We start from the raw sequence: 14,138 nt of genomic DNA on the forward strand, positions 1-14,138 counted from the left end.
AGCTTTAAGTTTATGCTGGCTGCTGGCATGATTTATGGTCAAGGTTAGGGTCAAGTTAAACGACCACGTGACCTAAATGAGATCCGCGTCGTGTTTGTTTGCCTTTGCTTTACGCGACGCTCGATTGCAGCCCTGAAGCAATCGACGACGACGCCGACGACATATTTTTGTAGCCAACCACCAGACAGCTCTCATTATACCCCACCGATGCTTCGAAGACCGCCAACGACGTCGGATGGTAAAGTTGTCGACAGGCTATCCGAGAGTACTCGAGTCAACAAGCCGTTCAAACCGCCTACGGTCGCCAAACCAGTAGAACGTGTCCAACCTCAGCGGAAGCGCAAACGTGTCTCGTATGCCGGTCAACAGAACGAGGACAGTGACTCTGACGACGATGGGAACTCTAAGAAGAAGAAGAAATCGGATGGAGGGAAGGACAAGGATGGGATTTACCACAATGAGGACGAGCTGTGGGCTATGCACAAGAAATACCCGGTGTACAAGCCCAAGCCTTTCGATCAGATAACCCGACGGTTCTCTCTGCCGACCATGAGGAGTAAGGATGGGTCCATAGTACCGCTGGTACCGACTGGTGCATCATTAGGAACACGACCACCTGCAAAGATCATCCCACGACCTCTCCATGACCCAATGGAAGACCATGCCATTGTTCTCTACGACCCCACGATTGACGACCGAGAGACGGATGAAGAAAGACAAGAGAGGTTGAAGCAGGAGGCGAAAGAGAAGGCAGAGCAGGAAGCAAAGGAGAAGACAGCAGGGCTGTACAATCCTCACAAGAGCTTGAAGAAGTTATTGGGAGAGACTGAGAAGGACAAGGCCAAGGTGGATAAAGTGCCGGTTGTTATCGACCCTCGTCTCTCAAAGGTGCTGAGGCCGCACCAAGTGGAGGGTGTCAAGGTGCGCATCACTATGGCTCTTGGGAGTACATGTACTCAAGTCGACCTGGCAGTTCTTGTATCGCTGTACAACCGGTATGGTCGAGGAGAACCAGTATGGGTGTATCATGGCAGACGAGATGGGTCTCGGAAAGACGCTGCAGTGTATAGCGCTGATGTGGACACTCCTCAAACAATCACCACACCCGGGAAGACCGACAATAGAGAAATGTATTATCGCATGCCCCTCCAGTTTGGTCAAGAACTGGGCCAACGAACTCAGTATGTATCCAATTGCTGTACCATGGCTTTCAAGGCTGCTCATGTTCATCTCACTGTCAAGCGAAATGGCTGGGCAAGGATACAGTTACACCTCTGGCTATCGATGGCAAGGGCGGTAAGGCAGAGTTATTAGAGAAGGTTGCTCGATGGGTTGCTGCTCGGGGGCGCAACGTGACGCAGCCGGTTATGATTGTCTCGTACGAAACTCTGAGGACCCTTACTGTCTACCTCGCTGGTTGCAAGATTGGGTTGCTCCTATGTGATGAAGGGCACCGGCTTAAGAACTCCGGTTTGTGCATAAAGGCCTACCATCTTTCAATCCCTCCCTGACTGCTCTCTAGAATCGCTGACTTTCCAAGCCTTGAACTCTTTGGATGTCAATCGGCGGGTCATCTTGACTGGTACTCCCATCCAGGTGCGCCTACAAACGGATACCATCGTCACAGCCACTGAACCTCTCGCAGAACGATCTTTCCGAATACTTCTCCCTCCTCAACTTCGCCAATCCCAATTTCCTTGGTTCAAAGAACGACTTCAGGAAGAACTTTGAGAATGCTATCATTCGAGGACGCGACTCTGATGCTAGTGACGCGGTGAAGGCTGCAAGCGAAGCTAAACTCAAGGAACTCGGTGGGCTGGTGATGAAGTTCATCATCCGACGTACCAACGACCTGCTTTCCAAATACTGTGCGTCGCCTTCGTTCTTGTACTACTGCAGCGTCTTACACCATGTCCCTAGTGCCTGTCAAGTACGAGCAGGTGGTCTTTTGTGGTCTATCGGATTTCCAACTGGCTCTGTACCGACTTTTCATCACCTCACCCGAGATTAAGGCCCTGCTGCGTGGAACCGAGTCACAGCCGCTCAAAGCCATTAACATTCTGAAGAAACTTTGCAACCATCCAGAATTGTTGGATCTCCCTAAGGATTTGAAAGGAAGCGACCATCTCATCCCAGAAGGCTTCGTCGGTGCTGGTCAGCAGCAGCAAGGCCGAGGTGCAGGGCGCAACGTCGGCGTCCGTTGCGACTGGAGTGGAAAGTTCCTCGTACTCGAGCGGTTAGTCCATTCTGTCCGCGCAGGTCCATCCGTTACTGAACCCTCCAACAGATTCCTTCACCAGATCCACACGCAGACAAATGACAAGATTGTACTGATTAGTAACTATACCCAGACACTCGACTTGTTCGAGAAGTTGCTGAGAAGCAAGAAGTAAGCATTTCGGCTGGTGTATGGAGTCCGCTTGCTCACCCAAAGCCTACAGGTATGGTTACTTCAGGTTGGATGGAACCATGTCCATCACCAAACGGCAGAAACTAGTGGATCAGTTCAACGATCCGAACGGGAAGGAATTCATCTTCCTGCTTAGTAGTAAGGCTGGAGGATGCGGTATCAACTTGATTGGCGCCAATCGGCTTATCCTCTTTGATCCTGGTGAGTGGTACACTGCGGCCTTCGAGATTGTGAGCTTATGTTCGCCCTTCAGATTGGAATCCTGCTGCTGATCAGCAAGCGTTGGCTCGTGTGTGGCGTGACGGCCAAAAGAAAGAGTGTAAGTGATCGTCGCGTGGACTGAGGTCTGTTTGGGACTAAGTGGCACCCTTAGGCTTCGTCTATCGGTTCATTTCGACTGGTACAATCGAAGAGAAGATCTTCCAGAGACAGGCTAGTAAGCAAGCATTGTCATCTGCGGTTGTGGACGAGAAGGAGGACACGGAGCGACATTTCTCGCTCGACTCGTTACGTCAACTATTCACCTTTAACGAGAAGACATTGTGTGACACGCACGAGACTTTCAAGTGCAAGCGATGCAAAGACGGGAAGCAGATGGTCAAGTCGCCCGCTTTGCTTTATGGTGATGCTAGCACGTAAGTAATTGCTCCCAGTAATGGCTACGGTACTCATCGTTGCTTTCAGTTGGAACCACTTTACGAATCCCGAGCTCAAGAACAACCACGATGATCTTCTGCGGGCCGAAGTTGGACTGCCCGAAGTTTCTTTCGTTTTCCAATACATCAGTCATTAGGGGATTCAATTTGCAAGTACTACATCGGACTAGACTACTAGATATACATTGTACCACTACCAACACGCTAATTCACGATTCGACTACGTCGTCCCAAGAACCCCATTCACCACCCACGCGACGAACCTGTACCTTCTCCCCATATGTCCCAAAGTACTGTGCTTTGAACCATGCCTTCATGTCATCCTCACTGAAGGGGCCAAAGACCTCTCCCTGTTCATTCCCTGGTACGTCCCACTTGTATTCATATTTGACATCAGCAGATGGAGGTTCCCAGTTCTGGTCGACTTTGCCGCTCGAACGTACACTCCGGACGAGTTCCTCGTAGGTTTTGGAATAAGGGTCGGCGTCACCTAATGACATGAGATTGGAGGCAAGCTGTGTGATGAGTTCGATGGGCGTTGGTTCTTTTGGTGTCGAGTCTACGGGCATAGCAGCAGCATTGTTTGAATCCGAGTCTACTTTCCGCTTGTTTCTGGTAAGGACATGAGTATCAAGACTGATAAGATGGGTGCACATCCGACGTACGGTTTCTTTTGAGGTTGTTTCCCTTTTGCCTGAGCACCGAGTCTCTGAAGAGCTTCGAGGACGGACTCGCCCTTCTTGAGTAAGGGGAGTAGCTTCATCTGGATGGCTGGCTGGCCACCGCTCTCTGCGAGCTCCCTCTCCTCCTTTTCCATCTTTTCCTTCTGTTTCTTCTCCTGTTCTCGACGTCGTTTGCGGGCTAACTTGATTTCTGTGTCTGTGAGGCCTTCCATCCATTTGTCATGGGCTGCATGGGGGTCGTAGGTTCTGATATAGTTGCCGTCCTCTGTGAACTTGCCCTCCTCCATCTCGTCTCGCATGTTGAAAGACGATATCTCAAAACCCATAGTATCTCTGTTCTTCTTCCGCAGAGCCGCCTCATCCAGTTCCTCGTCATCGTCGTCTGAACCTTCCCCTGCCGAGTCATTGTTGAATTCCTGTCCCTCGATGTCACCCAGCCTCATAAACTTCTCCTTCTTCTTCCCAGACTCTTCTTCCTTGTCTTCCTTCTCTCCCATAGCAAACATATCATCATCGTCGTCGTTATCTGCACCACCCTTCTTCCTGCTGTAAACGACACCTTCTCCATCGTCACTAGAGTCGGATTCGTAGCCTTCGGTCTTGACTTTGCCCTTTCGTGACGGGCCTTCGAGCGAGGCGTCGACCTGTTCTGCAAAGTTTGCTGGGTCGTCGTCTGGCTCTACGAAGCGTGTTTTCTTGGATGCATGTTTGGTGGATGTAGAGGGTTCGCCATTCTGAGTTGCGGATCGTTTCTGGCCAGCGTGAGGAGGCATCATGGTCAAGCGCCAGTTTTGAGTGATGGGAAAGGAGCAAGTCTAAACCAAGTGGTTCCGAGTCTATTAAAGTAGTAGATTGAATTTGAAATAAAAGCTTATCGAGACCATAAAGAGTGCACTCGGTCCAGGCGGTGCCAACGCATACTCATTATTATTACTCGCTTGCGCCGCCGTCTGTAGTATAAACACCCCTGTTCGGGTCAATTATCCATTTTGTCCACGAACCGCTCACACCAAATGGCAGGTCCAGTCACCCTCAGCGATCTGCTGGGATACGCTTCAATTGCGTGTTGGTTGGGCGCTCAGTTTCCGTGAGTGCGCTATCGTTCTTCGAAATCGCGACATTGCCAGCTTAATTAAGGGGTTTACGTCGATGCCAGGCAGGTCCTAGAAAACTATCGTCGGAAGAGCTGCGAGGGTCTGGCCTTGCCGTTTCTTGCAAACTGGCTACTCGGTGAGTTGCTGTAATTTATCATTGTAACAACGTTAACCGGTGGCATTCCAGGGGATATCTCAAACTTGGTAGGATGTATATTGACGAACCAGCTGCCGTTCCAGGTGAGTTTGCGCCTTTGATGCTTTACAAGGTCGACTGCAGAACTCACAACGAAGAAAGACGTATCTTGCAACATATTTTGTCGCAGTGGACTGTACGCTCGTCGCTCAGTACTTTTATTACTACAAGCCACCCAAGCTGCCGCCTCTTTATGGACATCCTCGGTTGGCCTCAACCCCCGGGACAGCTCGTCACCTCTCCGTTGAGCGAGGTGCTTCACGATACCGGACACTATCTACCGTCGCCGCCAACGTCGCAGCAGCAGCTGCTCTCGCTGCTCAGCAACAAGAAGCCCAACCTGGGTCCGCCAGAACGCTCCGGCCACTGCGGTACGGAGCAGACGACCTTCATCCGGGGCTGTATTCCGCCTCCAACTTGGACGACGATGATGTCGATGACGCCGCTATTTCGGCCCTCGCAGATAGCTTTCATTCAGAAGGAGGGAGGAAATTGGGACGGAAACGGTTGGCATACAGTATCGAGCGACACGGGCGGGACGCCAGCTATCCACCTCTGCCACCGCAAACACCCTCCACGATCCATATCGTCCCTTCGGACCTAGTGTTACCCAGTCAGCCATTGAGGCGCGATACCGATAACGATGACGTAGAAGTGCCCAACAGCGGCCACCGAAGCTCCCGAGCTAACCGTCGTGGTGCTAGCATGGTCTTTCTTGGGGCTTGGGCACTCTTTGGAATCGGGACTCTAGTGGGAAGCAATCGAGGAGTAGCTTCCTCCTCGTCAACAAGCGTCGGTAGACTTTTGCTGCCAGACTTGTCCACTCCTTCATACCCTGTGGCTGCTGTTCCGCCATCGTCCGACGCCCAATTCGTCAGCGTTGAGGATATCATCTCACGAGCAGAAGGCGAGCTCGACTTCGAATTTGACCCTGATGATGAAGAGGTTCCGCAGGAGCCACCTCCATCTGAGCCGTCGGCTGATCGTGTTCTTGGACGTATCTTCGCCTGGCTCTGCACCACTCTTTATCTCACATCCCGACTACCGCAAATATGGAAGAACGTAAGTTGAGCCATCAATCTCACAAAAGTAGTACTGATGGTTTTCCCCCAGTATGTCCGGAAATCTGTCGAGGTGAGCCTTTGGTGTCGATTGAATGTACTCATTGTTAATAAAAGCCTTTCTTCAGGGACTTTCCATGTATCTATTTGTCTTCGCCTTTCTCGGCAATGTGTTCTACGTTGCATCTATTCTCCTGTCACCCAAGACCTCCCTTCCACCACCTGCATCGACAGAATTTCTTCGGGAGAGCATCCCGTGAGTTTAACTGCTCTCTCCTCTCTTTCTCCTCTCTCAACAATCGGCTGACTCTCCTCAGTTACCTGCTAGGCAGCGGAGGCACTTTGATGTTCGATATCACCATCGTCACCCAGTCCTTCATCTATCGTCCCCGACCTAAGAGACACCTAGCACACAGTCGATTATCAATATCAGAAGAAGAAGCTGGCCTCCTTTCAGCAGACGCCCTTCACCCGCCAATAAGTGCGGGAGAGTCAGCGATCATGAATCGCGGGCGCACGTCACGAACACGCAGTGTTGGTTGAACTTGCCTTTGACTCCGGGTCTTACTAGGGTTCTGTTGCGCATAGATCGGTGGACTACGGTTTCACATTCAGGGTTATGTATTTATTGTATTGTATCTCTACTTCACCGGATTAATGTCACTACCCCGCACTGTGGAATAAGAGTTGCTCTGAAATGGGCAGTTTGGACAGTGAGGCGCCCGCCAACGCAAGAGAGAACACGTGCCGAGCGCGACGGAATATCCGAATGACGACAAACCTTAGCCCAGCTTGACTATGTCCCACCTCCTCCCACCGCACTGAACATAAACTCAACCCCCTATCCTTGACCACCCTGCAAGGAGTATTATGTCCAGTGTCGATGCGACCTCCACCAAGAAATCGAATGCGGCGTTGAAGTCGCAGACGCCTTACCAGCTGGTGTGTGCTAACAGTTTTGGCCCGAATCCCCCCTTTGCCTTCAACTCGATGCTAAGCTAACTCTTACCTGACGTTGACAGCGAGCATTGATACTGGACTATCTGAGCCACCACTGCTATACACGCACTGCGAAAGCGTTCATCAAGGACAGCACCGTCACTGAACTTGACGCAGATGGAGACGAAGTCGAAGGCAATGCGAATTCTAGATCTGTCACAACACTATCGGAATCGAGGTTGAAGCAGGTCGAGCAGCGTAGAGGTACGGACTATCCCTCTAGTCTTTGTCTATTCGACCTGTTGACTCGATGTTCCTCTATTAGAAATCAGGGAGCTCATCCTCGATGGAAAAGTCGACGAAGCGATTGAGCGTCTGAACCAACACTTTCCATCTGTCCTTGCGGATTCACGTCTCCATGCGAACGATACCCCTCGCTCTGAGCGATACGTATCTGCCACCTCTGTCGATCCCTCCCATCTGTTATTGAACCTTCGGATCCTGGCCTTCACTGAATTCTGCAGAACACGGCCTCTCAAACGACCGACGAAGGGATCTGCTGTAAATGCAACACAGAGCCCTGACGACGACAATCCTACACAGCCCTCGACACCCTCGGACCTGGCAGATGAAGGCGCGGAAATGAGCATCGAAAAGCAGAGTACCCTAATCTCCAAAGCCAGAAAGCTCTACGCACTCGTCGAGACACTTGTTACGCAAAGCGAACGCGATATCTACTTTAAGGAGTTGAGGAACGTGACTGGACTCATGGCGTATACTGTCCCAGAAAAGTCGGAGGTTGCAAAATATCTGAGCTTTGAACGGAGGGAGGCCGTTGCCGAGCAGATTAACCGTGCCATCCTGCGTATGTTGCGCTGCGTTATTTAATTGGGAGGAAACCTTACTGACATCGGTCGTTTACTAGATCGGTGTGGACTTCCATTTATCTCGGAGATTGAGCTTGCAGCTAGGTATACGACTGCTCTGTGGAGTGCGGCCAAGCAGCATGGGGCGAAGCCTCGGGCTGGTGTGATGCTTCCTCCGGTTGCACCAGCCGCAGGCACTGGGTCCAAAGGGGAGAAGGGTGAAGTAGCGGTCGAGGTAATGATGGTTAGCATCCTGATCCAAGCAGTCTCTCACCGTAACTCTTCTCAGGAGGTGCCTGATTTCAATCTGAAGCTATTCTTGGAATCCAGATAACGAAGGCTGTCAAGGTATACCTTCCATCCAAAAACTACCCTACTACATTCGCCTAATGTTATTCACGTACAATCCTAACGTCATCCCATCGACCTTCATTCACCTTCTCCAATCTGTCTGGCGACATGTCACATCCTCTCAACCCAAGGACCTTTAGTTGACTCCACCTGCCCCAATATACGCGATCCCAGCTTTTCAACGTCTCCTCCGGTGGATCTTGTAACCAAGTATTGAATGAAAGATCAAGGAAAACCAGTAGCGGGCAAACGAATGGTAGGCGGTGAAGGGGGATGGGTGTGGGGAGGTGAATTAGGGCGAGATGGGTTATTGTGGGTGGGATGGAGAGGACGGTGGATGTCGATAGATGGGTTGAGACGATTGCGACCACGCGGAGGAGGGCGGGGGATGTGTCTTCGGCTTCCCAGTCATCTTCGATCGAAGGGGTCGGACTGGGTGAGGATCTGGATGTAGATGTGGAAGGTCCCTCGGTTGAGGCCGCGCTGGCTTGGATGAAGTAGTCGTCTCGGATAGAGTTGTTGGGTCCGATAACGATGATTTCACCATTCGCATGGGATTCGGCTTCGTATAATGCGAACAGACGTGAATTAGGAAGAGGTGAATGGATACTCGTGTATCTCACGAGGCTTTGGCGTAGATGCTGAGGTACAAACAGGAGGATATCTTCTCGAAGCTCCGTTAGGGAGTAACTCGTTATAAGATGCGTTAGGCACATTAGCGACAGTGGTGGGACTCGAGGTTCGTCGACAGTGGCTCCCAACTCCGAGTATAACAACGATAAAGCTTGCGAGCGCCATGAAACAGTGTTGTAGATGTCTTGCTGAGCCCGATTTCGCCTCCAGCTTTTTGGAGGTACGGGCCCTGAACATGTCTGGTCGGACGCACTCTGCGTTCCCTGGTTGGATGGCTGGGATCCGAAGGTATCATAATCCAACACAGCTAGGTCGATGGGCAGTGTCGGCTTGTTTCGCGCGAAGGAAGACGACAGATGTGCTTTGGATTTGAGCAGATTCTGAGAGCGTCGGAATTGCTCGCCTCTGTACGATTATTAAAAGATACTCCACGGTGTTGCAAGATTTTTGACTCGCCTTAGGGTATGGAGTAAATGGTTGACATGTTTATCGGGTCTCTGGGAAGTATTGTGAGTTGTTTGCTTCATTTCAGAGAGACAAGATGAGGAGAACAAGAGGACATTCTGGATATCTGACCGACTTACATGACGGTCGGGCTCGAAGGAGCGCAGCGGAGATGACAAGCGCCGAGTCGACAAAGGCGCCGTCGGCTTACATATCAAGCACCCCAATGCAAATTAAAATGCGTAGCATAGATTAGAATCTAAATTATGTAGTTTACTCGGGAGGGGTGAATGGACTTCTACGGTAGGCAGGAGACTCGATGATAGGTGGAAGGGTCTTTGCAAGCTCAGCCGTTCCAGCAGGGAAAGGGAGGTCATCAACGCCCTTGGGCAAGATTTTGTCGTTCAACCCCTTTGCTTCGTTGTGCCTGGCGACAGCCATGACCTTCTTTGCGTCCCGGATGTACACTGGTGCGTTGTCAACGCCTGGAACGGCTCCGCGGACGTAGACGAGGTTGAGCGCGGTGTCGACTCGGACGACGGCGAGATTTTGGACGGTTACTTGGTTTCCACCCATTCGGCCCGCCATTTTCTTGCCAGGGTAGATTCGGCCGGGGTCCTGGGGATGTTGTGTCAGAATGTAATCATCGGGATGGATACAGTGAGCGTACCTGGCTGTTACCTGCCGAACCTGAGGAACGGTGCGATACTGACACACCGTGACTGGCTGCCAGACCATGGAAGCCCCATCTCTTCATACCACCTTGGAAACCCTTTCCAATCCTGAAAGCGAATCAATTCATTAGCGTCAAGGTGGTCTCCGGGGAACTGTTCCGACATACGATTTCGCTACAACGTCGACATATTGACCTGGCACAAAGTGGGCCGCGTTCAATGTCGTTCCTGGTCCACGAGTCAGTTTATTATCCCATGCCAATCCAGAGGACTGACGTACCAACAGGCACATGTGCGTCGGCGGTTACAGGGAACTCCTTGACATAGCGTTTCGGAGGGACGTTTGCTTTTGCGAAATGGCCCAACATTTGACGGGTGGTCGTCTTTGGTGGTCTGTCGGTCGAAGCAACCTGGACAGCATGGTATACTGTGTGGTCTGGTCGAGGAGTTTTGATGTTCGCGGTGACTTGACAATTGTCGAGCTGCAGTGTCCTCGTGAGTGTGACGGCCAACGACCACAATCCCAATACACACCTGCAGAACCGTCACAGGGAACTTGACGCCCTGGTCATTCCACAACGCCGCCATACCCCTCTTAATAGCAATAACACCTGTCCGAACCGACCTTGGTGTCCATTTCTTTGGTTCCTCCGCGTCCTTGCTCTCCCCGTTGGGCCCTTTGCTGGCTACCGCTGCTGCATTGGAAGTCGCTGACGAATGAAGGCAACGCAGCTGGCAAAGCCCCGTTGTTCGTTGTCGCGACACGGCCCAAACCCTCCACATCGTTGGTGTAACTTGGTCGGTGAGCGCGCGAAGAATTTGTCCAGCGCACCTACTCACCCGCGAAGGCCAAAAAGTCACGACGCTTGGCATGGGAAGATGGTGATGACGGATCACGGCGGCTTGATGTAAGCGATAGAGGCCAGTCTTGGTCTTCTGCTTGTCGATTCGCGTTTTGACTTTTTCCTTGACCTTTGCGACAAGTCACTTGTTCCAATGGAATGGATTCTTGGCCGCGCGATGACAGAGAATCTAGAAAGTCTACGTCTGGAGATGGAGGAAAGAAGAAGGTGGAGAACATAACCAACGGCTTCCCAAACCTTCGACAAGGGATGGTTGGAGCTGCGACTCTGGTCAAGAAATCTGGACGGTTGGAGTGGTCGTTTGTGCAAGATTCTTCTTCTTCACAAGGTGCGTGGACGTGCAGACCGCATACCTCAACTCTTTAACTCATAAACGCTGAAGCTAAAGCATGGAGGGTGGCTACTTCCTCGAGCATCTTTCCAAACACCCGCGCTCCAGTTCTACCTCAGCCAACGCTTACGGCCAGGCAGCAAGGAGAACTACAAGTAAGTATCTCAGAGATCGAACAAAACTTGAGAAAGTCTGACCGCTGAATAGGCCAATTTCTTGCGAACATATCTCCCTGATGTCGAGGTCCCAGCAGAGCTCGTCCGCGACCAGATTGTAGAAGAAGTGGAGTTCAGCAAGAATCTCCAACGCTACGATCCGTACTTGGGAAATTTACTGGTATCGTTAACGAAGGCCGCCATCAAGTCCAACACCCCTGGTATCCTCGCCTTTGCCATGGGCGAGGATTTGACTCAACTAAGTCAGTCCTTCTCGTCGCTGAACTCTCGACCGTTGCTCATATTTCCGTCAACAGACCTATCGAGTTACGATATTCGCAAGAATAAAGGAATCACGCTGAAGCCTGTGGCTGAGGCAAAGGTCACTTTCAAGACACCTATTCAGCAGCTCGTTGCAACGACGGTGGGAGCAGGTCTGCCCAACTTAGTTCTACCTCAAGCTTTCCATGCTAAAGATTTGCTCTCAGACCCCTTTCTTACGGTTAGAACGTATGCGGATATAAACGTACTCAAATTGAGGAAGCAAGACAACACTCGGGCTCCTGAGAGCGTGGTGACCATCGTGAAGCAAGAAGTTGCCGACCGGAGCCCTGTCGACGTGAAGTTGAGGTCTTCGACTTTGATCATCGCGGACGACCACGGTGGGTTGCATGTCCGAGACCTAAACTTCAATTCTGCAATGTAAGATCTGTCCTCCCCTTCCAAGTACCATCTGACATCATCAGCAGTACATCCCTGGACCCTGTTTCGGACAGTTTAGAAAAGGAGAATAAGTTCTGGCGTGTTGGACTTGGTGCGGGCCCAACTGACGGATTTCTGGTTTCCGGGAAGCATTTGTGGTCATATGACTGGAGGACACAGTCTCGCGCAGTCGTACAACAGTGGTCAATTCCGAGCCCCAGAGACTTCCTTACCTCTGTCGAGGACTGCAGCGCAGAGAACATTGTCCGCCTTTGCTCAACGAATCGATTGGTATGGCTCGATCGACGGTACATGAACGCTCCATTGCTATCGGTCTTGCATTATCGCGAACATGATCGATACCTTCGAACAGAGACCCTCGGAACCCTGTCGCGTGAGTCGGGATTCTACCACAAGGTCAACCGAAAGCTGAACCAATTTTTCAGCTCTGACTTTCTTGACGACACGAAGGAACAGTCTAGTGTCCATTTACGATGCTTCTCGAGGGGGCGACGGACTGTTCCACCTTCGCGGGTCTCCATACGGGGTTTTGCCTGCCTGTGGTGACTCGCGAAGCTTCCTGGGCGAAACCTTTATCACCTCGCCGTTCGAGTCGGGTCGTTTTGATGATATCTACTTCCTGAGGATGTCAGAACGGGGCGCAATAACAGGCCACGCTTTATCGTCATCGCCAAATGATGAGGATATCCCAATCAAAGTGACGACTTCAAAAGAGATGAAGCAACTCGAAGCCAGCGCGCAGAAACTAGCAATTGACTTTGGACCCCTTGGTGGTAAAGAGAACTCCGAGGTTAACTTTTTCCCAGTGTATGACAGTGCGTTAATTGTGATTTTACCTGTCAACCTCTCAGCGCTAACATGTACCAGAGCTGTTCCGGCAATATTACGATCGGATCGACGAGCTCGAAGAATCTGAAGCGCAGGCAGTATATGATCTCCTTGAGACAATGCCATCCTACTTCCAGCGCTCGGAACAACCAAGTGAACAATTGCTTACCACGTCCGTTTGAATGCATCTTTCCCTGGCTGTACCGGAATCTAACCGTCGGTCTAGATATGACGTCGCCTTTCGAGCCGGAGAAGAACCTCAAAGCGCATCGAGGTCTGATTTTCTTACGGGAAGCGTTCTCAACTCTACCCGAGGGTATCGCGCTCTGCAGCAAGGTCGCCTGGACCCCGGACCTTTGAAGAACTCGGTACCATGGCATTTCAACCTGGACAATTTGATGCGCCGTCTCGATCCTGAACTAGGCGTTGATTTGAACCCAAAGAATGATTCTCCTGCTCCGTACGCTTTAGAAGATGACCCAGAGCGCCCGCTGCGATCGTTAAAGAAGGAAGAGAAGGACAGAAAGCAACTTGAGCTGGACCTCGCCCTTTCACGCGACGTTTATTCGACGTATCCGTTGACAGCCTCAGCCGATGTGGACCACACACTGGAAACAATGACGGAGGCTCTGACTCTCGGTGACGAACCACCTCCGATGGAGCTTTCTTTCTTCAAGCCTGTTCGAAAGGATCACTACGACTCGGAAGAATCGGCCGGACAATCTGCATCGGTCGAATTTGGAATGGGTGTTCGCCTTCTGTTAAAGGATTGGGAGCTTGGGTCCAGCCTGAACAACTATCAATACCGAGACCCTTACAACACTTTCGATGGACCGAGGGTCGAGCTGGAACCTTTGAGTGAAAAGGCAGTTTACGTACCTCCACCACCGGCAGCGGTACCTCCAGTTGTTACGCAACGACCCCCTACACTTGTCATTGCTAAGCCCAACCCAACGTCGAACCAACCACCCGTACTTGCCACGGCGAAGACTCGACAGTCCCAACAAACAATGCCTCTATGGGGGATGCAAACTCAATCTCAGACCTCGGAGGAGTCGCAGAGTCAAAGTATGATGCCAAGTACACAGATTCTACCAGGGCCCTTTGGGGGGAGACCCACAGCGAAGAAGAAACCGGTCAAAAAGCGGATTGGAGGATTCTAGTCAGTTGATAGGGGCTTGTAGCTATTTATAGTAATGGGGTCAAGTGACCGCAGAGCCTCAGGCTCGCG

At 51.4% G+C, this 14,138-nt stretch overlaps 6 protein-coding genes across 6 annotated transcripts; 3 read left to right on the forward strand and 3 right to left on the reverse strand.

The window, feature by feature from the left end:
• Positions 1-207: 207 nt before the first annotated feature.
• Positions 208-3,203, forward strand: CC1G_04178 (SNF2 family domain-containing protein; the record flags this gene model as incomplete). The annotated part of the gene is made up of 10 exons (XM_001833147.2): positions 208-921; positions 974-1,181; positions 1,243-1,470; positions 1,523-1,596; positions 1,646-1,868; positions 1,921-2,389; positions 2,442-2,611; positions 2,664-2,729; positions 2,784-3,045; positions 3,095-3,203. The coding sequence occupies 10 exons, from the start codon at positions 208-210 to the stop codon at positions 3,201-3,203; spliced, it is 2,523 nt and encodes an 840-aa protein (XP_001833199.2).
• A 72-nt stretch (positions 3,204-3,275) lies between these two features.
• On the reverse strand, positions 3,276-4,522 carry CC1G_04179 (hypothetical protein; the record flags this gene model as incomplete). The annotated part of the gene is made up of 2 exons (XM_001833148.2): positions 3,276-3,678; positions 3,732-4,522. 2 exons carry the CDS (start codon positions 4,520-4,522, stop codon positions 3,276-3,278), a joined length of 1,194 nt encoding a protein of 397 aa, XP_001833200.2.
• Positions 4,523-4,762: 240 nt separating this feature from the next.
• CC1G_04180 (hypothetical protein) lies at positions 4,763-8,239 on the forward strand (the record flags this gene model as incomplete). The annotated part of the gene is made up of 12 exons (XM_001833149.2): positions 4,763-4,836; positions 4,906-4,979; positions 5,031-5,083; positions 5,142-6,101; positions 6,153-6,173; positions 6,229-6,356; positions 6,418-6,591; positions 6,964-7,042; positions 7,123-7,303; positions 7,365-7,904; positions 7,965-8,140; positions 8,195-8,239. 12 exons carry the CDS (start codon positions 4,763-4,765, stop codon positions 8,237-8,239), a joined length of 2,505 nt encoding a protein of 834 aa, XP_001833201.2.
• A 58-nt stretch (positions 8,240-8,297) lies between these two features.
• On the reverse strand, positions 8,298-8,972 carry CC1G_13898 (hypothetical protein; the record flags this gene model as incomplete). Its single annotated transcript, XM_002911812.1, has 1 exon — positions 8,298-8,972. The coding sequence occupies one exon, from the start codon at positions 8,970-8,972 to the stop codon at positions 8,298-8,300; it is 675 nt and encodes a 224-aa protein (XP_002911858.1).
• Positions 8,973-9,606: 634 nt separating this feature from the next.
• CC1G_04181 (mitochondrial 54S ribosomal protein YmL9) lies at positions 9,607-10,595 on the reverse strand (the record flags this gene model as incomplete). The annotated part of the gene is made up of 5 exons (XM_001833150.2): positions 9,607-9,951; positions 10,004-10,115; positions 10,175-10,235; positions 10,288-10,489; positions 10,542-10,595. The coding sequence occupies 5 exons, from the start codon at positions 10,593-10,595 to the stop codon at positions 9,607-9,609; spliced, it is 774 nt and encodes a 257-aa protein (XP_001833202.2).
• Positions 10,596-11,008: 413 nt separating this feature from the next.
• CC1G_13899 (hypothetical protein) lies at positions 11,009-14,070 on the forward strand (the record flags this gene model as incomplete). Its single annotated transcript, XM_002911813.1, has 9 exons — positions 11,009-11,198; positions 11,253-11,356; positions 11,409-11,619; positions 11,674-11,790; positions 11,845-12,058; positions 12,106-12,452; positions 12,505-12,894; positions 12,947-13,079; positions 13,134-14,070. The coding sequence occupies 9 exons, from the start codon at positions 11,009-11,011 to the stop codon at positions 14,068-14,070; spliced, it is 2,643 nt and encodes an 880-aa protein (XP_002911859.1).
• Positions 14,071-14,138: the final 68 nt, after the last annotated feature.

This window comes from Coprinopsis cinerea (assembly GCF_000182895.1).
Source record: "Coprinopsis cinerea okayama7#130 chromosome 2 map unlocalized cont3.2, whole genome shotgun sequence".
Classification (NCBI taxonomy): Eukaryota; Fungi; Basidiomycota; class Agaricomycetes; order Agaricales; family Psathyrellaceae; genus Coprinopsis; species Coprinopsis cinerea.